Source organism: Triturus cristatus, chromosome 8 (genome assembly GCF_964204655.1).
Source record: "Triturus cristatus chromosome 8, aTriCri1.1, whole genome shotgun sequence".
In the NCBI taxonomy this organism is placed as follows: domain Eukaryota; kingdom Metazoa; phylum Chordata; class Amphibia; order Caudata; family Salamandridae; genus Triturus; species Triturus cristatus.
In genome coordinates this window covers 225,569,790-225,582,135 of record NC_140591.1, presented here as the reverse complement: position 1 = coordinate 225,582,135, position 12,346 = coordinate 225,569,790, and the positions used below count along the sequence as shown (strand labels likewise).

Sequence of the window (12,346 nt, the reverse complement as noted above, 5' to 3'; positions counted from 1 at the left end):
GTTTATGAAAGAGGTTTCCCAGTAGGGGGGACAGTTTTTGTCTGTGTTGCCTTTCTCAAATCAAAAGCAAGCAACTTTGCTGGTTTAAACTAACTCTATGTTGGTTGACTGTACCCTTGTTCCAAGGGTTGAAGAGATTTGCCCAGTCTACATACAGCATAAAAGAGACCCATTCTCTTTGGCGTCAGTGGCTCAAATCTTTTGAGAAGCAAAGGAAGAAAATGCAAGATAGAAGGTAGACAATGGAGTAGAGCTGTTATAAACAGACTAGGTCCTACCTGCTAGTTGGAAAGTTTGATGATGCTTTTTGTGTTAACTTTGAAACAATGGTTGATGCCCCAAACTGGTATTTGTTTTTATAATGGCTAATACTAGAATTAAATAAATAAACACATACCTGAACATAACAAATAGTCTGATATACAAATTTACATCATTTGACTTAAGGCCTAAACAAAGCTCTGATCCTGATCCAAGGCATCTCTCTAGAAAACTATTTACCCAAGCATGTAAACTTCTCCAGCAAATAAATACTTGTTATATGTTTTCAAATTGTCATACACAATCAGGGGCCTACTCACAAACTTAAATTTACCTGTGTAGATTTACTCACATGTAAATTTACTACAGCATCTAACAGCGTTTGCTATTACCAGAGTAAATGTAATGCTACCCCTTCAAAACAGTGGATGGAGCCTGATAGAACAGGATTTCGAGTGTAAAGTTACTACTAGTAACTTTTCACACATACCCGGCCGTCTCCGCCACTGGGGAGGAAATCTCTCTATGGTAGATTTGTGAATAGCATTTTGTAGTACATGAGGAATACACTTAATGTACTATAAAGTCTAGTTTGTGACTAGGCCTCTCAGTGTGGAACCATGTATACCACGCATACCATGTATAAGTAGACAATCAACAAATTTTGAATTTACTTAATAAAATCTTGAAGGTGCCTGTGGGATGTCAGAATGCCATAAATATAGTTGGTCGTCTGCATAAGCCTTATTTCAGTCATGAACAATAACGAACACCTAGACACTTGGAGTAAAGCTACAAGCTGATGGATGGAACACTTAAAATAATCTCAGCCAATGGTAACTATGTCAGTCCAAACCCCAGTCCATAGATTTATTTGCTTACTATGCCTACGCCACAGTGACCGGCCATATCCAACTCAGTCTTGACCACACTCTAAAAGGGACAGTCCATCCAAAACATCTTCCAGCATTCATTTAAAATGTAATTTTCAAAGAAACTGAAAGATATATATGATAGCGAACCAAATCACAATGTAATACAAACAAGTTAAAAAGCTAGGAACACACGAGTGGAGGAGTCCTACAGCCCCCAGTCTGGACTCACCAGAAAAGGGGCCCGGAGAGAAGCCTACTACTGGCAATCTCCATTAATTCGTCTAGGGGGATGCCCTAATACACATAAAATGTGGGTAAAGCTGAAGTGCTGCACTGTTGAATAATTGATATGTCTCCTCTATGTTCCCTTTTTGTGATCACTGATGGTAGCATGTATTGAAATAATATATCCTACATTTGTTTGTAATTTCTTATGCCAACTGTTTATTTCTTTATTAGGTTCACCGGCGATATTGCCTGGAAAATGGAAAAATTCAATAATGAAATTTGTTAAAACAAAATTTAGGAACAGATGAGGTCTTACATTAGTATTTTCAGACCAGGAAGTCTGACACTGAAAAGTGATTGCTCCCTTCTGCTGTATTTGCTGACAGGTCCTCTGTTTCCCTACCGCCTACCTCTGGGCAGCAGCTGTGGCAGCAGCATCCATGGCAAAGTGCCTCATTGCGGTCTCCTCCAGGTATTTCTGTTCCCATTTGATCATGTCGGCTTCCAAGGACAGAATGGTCTCCTCCTTTTCCCGCAGAAGCTCCATCAAGGCAGGTGCATTGTATTCCGGCACAATCGCAGTTGGAGAATTGGGGTGCCTCTGCGGGAAACACCAGCATGTGAAGGGGAAGATTAAGAATCAAAGACAATTTGTGATACATAAACATACACTTCTTGCAAATGTTTCTCTAACAAATGAAAACAGCCCAAATCCCTTAACACATAGGCACCTCTGAGAAATGTGTATAGTCCTGCTACGTTTCTATGGTTGCATTGCTATTATGAATGGACCTCAATGTCAGGACCCTGGATCCAGGATATTTATATCCAACACCAAGTGAATGGAACATGCGGACACAGCTGTGGAACTCAACTAATGCACTAAAACAAACTCAGTGGGAGCAATCATAATTTTTCTTCCCTGAACCTGAAGGTTCCCTCGAGACATGCAGACACTGCGACTTTCACCCAAACTGAAATAAATCCCTATGACCTGTTTCTCAGTCTGTCTAGCAACGATTAATATGAATTTAACTTGTTTTACGAAAAGGAGTAAATAGCAGAACTCAATTGCATCTATCACACAGAAATAATATCCTTGCCAGAAACTGGAACTCATACCTCAATTTTTTTTTTTTTTTTTAAAACAACTCTGGTTTTGTTGGTACAACATCTTTTCCAACCCATAAACATAACATTTTCATGACAAGAGAATACAAATGGAACGGGGCATGCACCTCTCATTACAAATCACTGCAAACTCAGATCCCAAGCATTCAAAGCGACTCTGCAGCAAAATCAGGGTGAGGCCAATGTACAAGCATTCAGTGCCATCCGTAATCACAGTGGAGGAGAGCACAAGCCCAATGCTACAGCTCATTTAACATATGGGCCGAAAGGCATTAGCCATTCTGTGTCGCACTATCCTCATTGGTTTCTCTACGGCATTAGTATTTAAAACTTTGAATCACTAAATTGATGTGTTTGAAGAACCTGGAGCTTTACACATCTGGGATCTAATCAGGTCAAGCGGCAGACAGTGCATGGGTTATCAGCCTACCAGCGATTGATGTCATTCATCGTCTACATACATCCTTGAGCCGGACGACTAGTGGATTGTGAGGGACCTGAATGCCTCTGATGTCTCCAAGTAGAGACCAAACTTCCTTCCAGAAAGTTTATGTCTGTTTACAGGTCCTCCAACCACATGTAGTCCATACAGCGTGGCTAGTTACAACCCCGCCAACAACTTCTAGATCTTCCGCACATGAACTTCAAATGTACTGGAGTGACATACTACATTAGGCTCGTTTTATAAGCACTTTCTTTGTACTGCGAATAGATGGAGGACCTTGCTGCTCTCGTTCAAATACTAACCAAAGAATCTACTAAAATCTCTCCCCTCAATCACTGTCTCCACCAGACATGTGCGGTGGCAAAGAGGTGTCAGACCTTTTTCAAGGAATGTACATATAATGGCAATGCACTCCGTGTTTTTATTGTTCCAAGCTTGCGTGCCGACTGGAGCCGTGCCTCGCCTCAGAGCACATGTGTGAAACTTCAAAACATTGCAGCAGCCAGATGCTACATATCCAATCGCACAGCGTTTCAACAAAATTGTTGCAAAACTTATCTTGTTCAAAAAATCCATGTTTATTCGCATTTGTTCAAACTTTTCCATAATATTTCAACCTTTTCTCAATTTTTTCTCAACTGTTCACAATGAGGCTGTCCGTCATCCCAATTTTTTCAAATGAGGCAGTTATGCCAATCCGGGCCTTTTACTGCGTCACGTGGGTTGGATCATGATAAGCAGCTAAAAATAAATCCCAATGCATTTTGGGCCTTTTTGCGCCCTTCGTCAGGGGTAGCTGTTAGATTAAAATAAAGCCTCTGTTAGTCTTACATATTTGTCAGCTGTTCTATGTTTTCAGTTCTATTTTTACAGAAATGCATACGGTGCTTCCACCATATTCAAGTGAAATAATAACTGATGAAGAGGATGACATCCATTTGAGTTGATTGTTCTAACCCCACATTATGACCACCATCCAAAAAAAACAATACTACATCAATACCTTCATTATACTGCAACCTTGTCGAGTATTCCCTGAACGCGGTACCCTCCCCCACATCCATCCTCGATCTTAAACCTGCCTCTGTACCCGCGTTACTAAACGAATGCTCAACCCTCCTATGTACTTGATACTGAATGTCCCCTACATGTACTTTATACAGTTGGATAGTGTTTTTAACACTGACCTATGCAAGAATAAATGATGACTACTAGTGAGGTCTCTCCCATGTTTCATCTGTATTTTTTAAACAGAAAGGTTTCATGGCCACAATTTATCTTTATCATGAAATGTAAAAACCAAGCATGTATCAAAACTCTTTAAAGTCCCACCTTCACAAAATTCTCCTAAACATGGGAGATTATTTTATACCCACCAGCCAAACGAGTCATCAGTGATCCCCAAGGGGGCAGTCTGGCTTGTTTATGGTAGAGGACAAAGGGAAGAGGAGAGAAGTTGTGCCCTTCGTTCAAACACTTCTACCAATAACTTGGGGTTGTCGTCAGAATTTCAAGTGAATTCCCTATATTTTATGTTGTTTTGTGGTTATCCACAGAAGTACTTTCACTGTAACGTCTGAATGTTTTTATTGTACAGTTAACCAGAATTTCTGTTTAGTCTCAAGTGACCACTCCAGTGCTGGGTTTTACCTGGGCAGCCAAAACATTCCTCTCTTTATTAGGGAATCCCGAAACTCCTTCATAACTTGAAATATATAGTACTGATCTTGCCATATGTAAGGAATTGATGAAGGCTAATGCTTTATGCTGAACAGTGTGTCCATGGGAAGCCTGACAGCAAGGCTTTGGCAACACACAGAAGTCGTGGTTAAGTGTTCAGAGTCCCGCTGTTCATTCTGTTGAACCAAGATACCTTCAGCTTCTTGCTCCCGTGAAAGTTTTTATAAGAGCTTTCACCAAGTCTAGAATATTATGTTTCTAGAGGTCTTCCTAATTTACCGGAACATTACTACCTGGATGGCAGAGCTTGTCTTCAGAACGTATGACTCTCGCTCATCTTATCACATAGTCCCATTCCTGAATCCTTTTAACCTTTGGAATTTCATTGTAAAATTAGACACTAAATTGTTGGAATAATTTGTAAACTAGCAATGGACAGGAGAATGCTGCGTTGTACAGAAAGCAAAGAAAGTCATCAGCAAACAAGGCTTCTTTATAGTGACCAATCGATAATCATATCTGTTGAGCGTCATCACTGGTGTTTAGTTTTTGATCCCCAGGGTTCTATTTTTAGGACATACGGCAATGGTGCAATATAACAGCCATGTTTAGATCCCTCGAGAGCATGATTGGTAGTGTTAATTGCAAATTTAATTTATATTAAATCTTTGTGAGTAGGCAAAAATAAATGTATGTACCTTTTATTTTCAATCGACTTTTCTGCAAAGTCTTAAAGAGGTACACCCCCAACTTTAGTGAGCTAGTTCTCCGGAGCCAACGAGAAGATCATCTCCTTTTGCACGGTGCTTAATTAGCTACACTGAGTGACATTGTCATCAGCCTGCCTATCATTTATAAAACCCGATTGGCATAAGGAGATCAGTACCGGTCAGATGTATTTTTAAGTGTGCCGTAAGCACCCTTATGTACATTTGACAATGCAATGGGGCAATACGAACCCCAAGTTTCAAGGTCCCTAACAGGTTTCAGTTGGAGGGATATTGTGGATCCACAACCGAACCCATCTGCGAGATTGAATCAACTAATAACACTTTAGTTAACGGTCCAAATAGTACCGCTTGAGAAGATTTTGAAAAAAAAGTAGCTGCAAATTAATATGTTTGGGGATTTATTTAAGTTCAAACAGTGATTACTCATCTCTATGTAACTCTTGTGAGGGTAACAATTTTAGAGCTTGTGAGGGAGTGACTGCCACACTGGCAGAAAGGCATGTACACTAGTGTTTTGTCAAAGTACTTTTTTCTTTTTTGCAACACCGGGTTGTTTAACTCTATGGATCATGGTTTCTTTATTTTGTGTGTATCTGTCAGTAATGAGATATAAAAATACATGAAGTAGTCAGACTGAACATCTGCAGAGGTAGACCTGCAGGGATCTTAACATAGGGGTGTTATTATTTTTTTTTTAACACAAACATTATTGTATTTTCACATACAAACATGCACCACCGTTTGGCGATATAAATAAAGAAATGTGCAATCACCAATCTTCAAACCATTTAAGTGAAAGCAGGAATTATCGGTAATTACAGTACAGGCAGCAAAAAGGGGAAGGAAATCAAATCCGCCACACACATGGTCATTGGAATGCGATCTGGCTAAACTTCAAACAAAAAATCAAGTCCCCCCCTTCCCCCAAACTTGACATCGTCATGGTATTAATATATATACCTACATTGTGCAAGTGAGTGGAGACATGACTAGTGGGACCAATGAGCCCCCAAAGAACAGGCATTGATAACAGAGGGTGCCAGGAGCAACAAGCCAAGCCATAGTGCGTATTACAGAGACGTAACAGGGTAGCATAGGGATATTACATTTTAGGGTAGAGCAGTGGCACTAGGCCATGAAAAACAGAGCACACAAAAGTCCACACAAAGTAAAATTAGTCATCAGCAGTCTCATAAGCCTTGAAGGATTCAAGCAGTGTGTCCCATTCCATAGCTGTGGTCCACTTCCGCAAGCCCTGGTACTCCTCCCTACACAAGGCACTGGTTTCAGCTTTTCCTGACCGCAACACCTTCAGCCACTGGGAGACAAGGTACGTCTTCGGGGACGTCCGTTGTCTTGTCAGGAGGTGCTTCGCTAGTAAAAGTAGTAAATCTGCAAAACGCGCCACCACTCTGAAGCCTTTGGGCCTGGGATATAAGCCCCGGAACACAGTGTTTCACTGTATGCCAGTGGTCCAAATCAGTCAACACCAATAAAGCAGTTTGAATATCCACCCAATAAGAGGATAACGAGGGACCGATCCATGACATATGCAGAAGATCTGCATCCGGGTTGCAGCAATGAGGGCAAGCCGAGGACACAGTGGGGAACATAGAGTGTAGGCTCTGTGACGTTAAGGTAGGCCCGATGTAAAATTGAAAACTATATAAACTTTAAACAGGGGTTGCGAGAAATGTTACTGGGGTATTCAAGAAGGAAAGCCCATTCCTTATCATGGAGACCTCGCGCGAGGTACTTCTCTCCCTTGGTCCGAAGGGGAGCTAAGCAAACTATCAGGTGTGTACGCAGACCACAGTACAGCCAGTGAATCAGGTGGCTGCCGTGACCCATAACATGCATCGCCTGCATAAAGTCATGAGCAACTGGGTCCGAACTGCATGATGCCCAATGTTTACGGGCATAACGAATAAAACTTGCGTGTGTTAAGAAGAGTGTTTCCGGCAGACCATGAGTATGAATTAATTCGGGATGAGCCATGAGGGAAAAGCGGACATCCCTGTCTAGTGCCATGGAATTCTGGGTAGGGATAGGAGATATATGCGCAACCCCCCCCCCAGCCCATGCGTGTGTCAGGTGTATAGTAACTTAACACAGCGCAGGTAGGTGGGGTGTAGACCCAAATGTGTCAGGGCAGCACACATGAAGTCTCAACCCAGGGTATCAAAGGCCTGCCAGAAATCTAACAAGAGGCAACATGCCATCGGGCATTGGCCACGGGTGGCTTCCATGATCTGGTAAAAGCAGCGTATATTGAGTGAAGTGTTACGGCACGGAACAAAACCACACTGATCAGCGTGTATCAACTGTGGGAGCAAGGAGGGCAACTGGCACACCAGCACTCAGCTGAGGATTTTATATTCAGTGCTGACCAATGCCAGGGGTCTGTAAAAGACATTTCGTCTGAGGCCTTGTCTGGCTGTAAAAGAGGTGACCAATGCCTGTCTAATGGTGGGAGGTAACATTCCTTCTTTTAGGGAGGCTAACTTAGGGGTGTTAAAGAGTAAGAAGGATATGACGCCCAACACAATGAGTTGTGTGATCACTTTTAAGAGAGTAGGGTTCTCACATCCAAACACAGCCGCACGATGGCAAGAAACTAAGTGAAGGTGTGCCTAGATTGAATGCCTATTTTGACAATGGATGTCCTTCATGCAATGGATCGAAGGTGTGCATGTAGGAGAGATGAAGACCAAAAGAGATACCACATGCAATTCAAATATCCTAATCAAAGGAGAAGTCATTTCAAAATGCTTTCCAGAAGAAACAGGAATGACATCAGAAGTGGCTGGTATGACAAAAGCATGACACAGCCAAAATGAGAAGTGGATATAATATGGAAGCAGGTTATGGCACCCTAGCCATGAGGACACACACAAGAAAGAACAATGGCATTCTGCAGGCAAAACTATGATAACTGGGCGTCACCAGTCTCAAAAAGAACACAGATGCCATTAAAGCACAAAGCAAGGAGCAGGGTTTGCTGGAGCGTACTTACCAAGAGAACTCACTGCCAAAGTTAACTGGGGTGCCATACATGTTATATTGTTTAACTACACTACCATACTCTTAGAAGGCACTGGGATACAATTAGGCTTCACAATTATAACCAGAACCAGCTTAACCTCAGACTGAACTGAGACAACATGCAGGGTACATTGCCCTTACCACATGAACATTACACAAGTAAGTCTATGTCCATTAGTATAACTGTCTGAACATTACATCAGTAAGTCTATGTCCATTAGAGAAAAATGGGTTACCAACACCCAAATACCATCTCTCAAACATGCTGAAAAAAACCTTCTCAACCTAAAAGAGACCAGCATTTAGAGTACTGTACCTCTTCTGCTTATCCCAGACATTTACTGCAAAACCCGTGGTAAAATCTGTCTGAGAAAAGAAATACTGGCATAAATATACTTACTAAGGCCTAACCCGGCATCCCATGGCTCTGATAATTTCTCTTGCAGGAAAGTGAACTTGGTTGTCTGCAGAAATTACCGCTGACATCAGAAATCTTTAACACTGGGAAATGTGGTATTTTGTTTCATTCAGAACATGAGGGTCTCTAATGCAGAACATCCCTCCTAGCCCAACTCTCTTACCATCTCAAGGAATTAACAATTTATTGATTAGCCAAGATGAGTCTAACCAATGTGATTTGAGAACCATGGGGGATCATCTTGAATTTGTTTGCTAATGCCCTGGATTTTGAGAGTTTAGGTGCAAATCACATCAGCAAACTACGGTACTGGTTTTTATATTGCCAAATATCAGCCATCTTAATTATCCATGTATTAAATATTTGCATTTTCTGGGATTCTTTTTTATACATGTGTGCAGATCATGCAACCTCAAGTTCTGCAAAATAATGGGAAAATAGGCCTGACTAGAACATATGTCAGTGGAAATGTGCATGCTGAAGTTCATTCACATATCAATGTATACCATTTATTCTCAGGGGGAAGAAACGTGCTTTTGTTTTGCAGAAATATTTGAACTAGAACCTAAAAAAACCCCTTGCTTTATTGTCTGTACAACAACTATTGTACATTCTCTATCATCACATTCTAAGATTTTGTAATATTCCTGTAACACAGTTTTACGATTTAATATGCAGAAACTGCCAAAGGAATACAATAATTACTGCACGGTCACATTGATTCTGTAGTGGATTCTGTAGTAGACAGTACTGCATATAAGATGTCCAACAAAAAAGTATGGCTGTAGTACCGAGTTCTTTAATGCGCTTGAAGTACCAACGAATGAATTTCTTCAGACTAATCAGACAATGTATTACAGAAATCCGATGTTTACCTGCCTTAATGAGCTTCATTCAAGATATAAGGGGGTTACTAAATCATTCTATGGCTTACATGGGCTATTTGCGATCATGTCACTCACTCCTGGGGTTTGGAATCATTACAATAATGTGGACAGCCACACAAGTAAATGTAAGGCCCGACATTGATCAATGGAGCAGTTTTTAGGTCGAGCCTAGGCAGCGCGCATTCACTGTTCTTCGAGACGTGCTGTATTCTCTGTATGGGATTACAGCCCGCACATTGGCTTTTTATTGAAAACTTGGATTGTCCTTCAAAAAGGCTTCCTCGCTAGTAGTTAATCCTTCTTCTTTGTCCCGCCTTGCTGTCATTTGTGTCCTCCCATGAAGCAGAGCCTAACTTCCTGAATATTTACGCTTTCGCCTTCATGTGTTGTTTTTCTGGGACTCTCCTTTTTTCAGTTCCTTCACTTCAAGCGTGTCACCTTCACCCATCTCCACAAACCCCTCCCACAACACTGCTTGCACGGCTCAACCACCCATCCCAAGTTGTTGCTTGCCCATCCAAAATCTCCCCGTTGCTGCTTGTTTCAATGCACTTCGACCACCATCTCAGGTTCTTAATGGTGAGAGAAAGCGAAAGTCAGTGGTGTCTGGCTCGAGGGCATCTCTTCTGCCGAAGGATTATCAACCTTTGCTGGATTTGAAGGCTTAAACATCCCATAAAAGTACTGTGGTGTGCTGCTCCTAACCAAGTCCATCTTACACGCAGCACGCTTCAACCCTTCAACACATCACACTCCAGAGCGTGCAGCGTTCTGTTTATGTCCTTATTTTACAAAAACGGTGAGGGCGGTCCCGGTGCAGCAGACGGGACAGGGCTCAGATCAATGGGCAGCTGTTTTGGGCCCATGCTACATTTTGTTGGCCTTGTTATGTTAATAAAATTTATTGAGCACACGAATACCCGGAGGTGTCTTGGCGCTAAGACTGTAGTAAGCCCATGGAAGGAGCATCTAATTCTGAAATAACCATGTTTTGAGACCCTTTCTGAAAGAGGTAAGCGAGCTCACACTTCGGATATAAATTGGAAGCACATTCCATAATTTAGCTGTACCATACAAAATGCTTCTGCCTCCCCAGCTGGAGGTCCGGATCCTCGGAACCCTCATAAGTCTGGCACTAGTGGAATGTAACTGTCTGGCAGGATGGTACCAAGAGAAAAGATTTTTAAGAAACATTGGCCCGGTGTTATTTAGGGCCTTGTATGCTAAGCATAGCGATTTGAACTTGATACGATGTGCCACCAGAAGCCAGTGGAGTCTCCGAATTTGCTTAGCTACTGACTCATACTTAGGGACATTAACTAGTAGTCGTGCGACTGCATTTTGTACCATCTGAAGTTTTTTTTGGTATGATTTCTGCATTTTCAGGTAGAGTCCGTTGCAGTAGTCTAACTTTGACTGCACAAGTGCAGTCACTACCGTCCGGGAGTCGACGGGGATATAAGGTAGAATCTTCTTCAGTTTCTTGATCAAAAGATGGGAGGCCGACACAATAGCATTCTGCTAAGATAAGGTAAGTTCGTTATCAATTACCCCTAGGTTTTTTGCCTTTTGTACTGGTTTTGGCAGTTCCCCCATTTCTGCCGGCCACCAAAGGTCATCCCATCTGGGTTGCAGATTACCAAAGATCACTACTTCAGTTTTCTCAGAGTTAAGTTTGAGACAGTGCTTTCCCATCCATCTGTTTATTTCCACCATACAGTTTTGAAGCTGCAATGTTGGGGAGGCTTGATCTTTATACGCTGCAACCATTATCTAGGTGTCGTCGACGTATGAATCAGACTGAAGACAAAATGTTGGATCAAAGGGGCAGTTCTGATACATAAACGTTAAAAAGGGATGGGCTAAGTGATGAGCCCTGTGGGACTCCATATGGAAGGATTTAAGGGGTTGATTTAAACTGGTCCAGTGTCACGGTTTGTCTTCTTTCCTTAAGAAAGGAGGATAGCAGGGCCAGTGCCATACCCTTAACCCCTAAAGTTTCCAGGTGCAATTGCAGTACGTTATGGTGCATAGAGTCAAAAGAAGCCGATAGATCGAGGAGAACCAGGGCGACCTTGAACAGGTTGAGGAAAATTGTTATGGTAACAAAACCCACAAAAAAATACCTAACTTTCTCTGTTGAAATCTGCCTCTTATTTCACTTCCTATCTACTCACCCACTGTAGAACTGTCTTCTACCTCCATTTTCTTTCTTCCTTTTAATCTATATGGCATTCTATATTTCTTCTTTCTTATAGTTCTATCTATCTATCTATCTATCTATCTATCTATCTATCTATCTATCTATCTCATCCATCTATCTCATCCATCTATCTATCTCATCCATATATCTATCTCATCCATCTATCTATCTCATCCATCTATCTATCTCATCCATCTATCTATCTCATCCATATATCTATCTCATCCATCTATCTATCTCATCCATCTATCTATCTCATCCATCTATCTATCTCATCCATCCATCCATCTATCTCATCCATCTATCTCATCCATCTATCTCATCCATCTATCTATCTCATCCATCTATCTCATCCATCTATCTCATCCATCAATCTCATCCATCAATCTCATCCATCAATCTCATCCATCTATCTATCTCATCCATCTATCTATCTCATCCA

General features: G+C 41.6%; 1 protein-coding gene across 2 annotated transcripts in view; it reads right to left on the bottom strand.

Annotated features, from left to right (window-relative positions):
- The window catches only part of AMOTL1 (angiomotin like 1), a 324,585-nt gene that overhangs the window by 30,378 nt on the left and 281,861 nt on the right, over positions 1-12,346 (bottom strand). For both annotated transcript variants that reach the window (XM_085621409.1, XM_085621410.1), the window contains one exon: positions 1,775-1,965. In XM_085621409.1, coding sequence (XP_085477535.1) covers positions 1,775-1,965 — 191 coding nt within the window. The remainder of the gene's footprint in view (positions 1-1,774; positions 1,966-12,346) is intronic.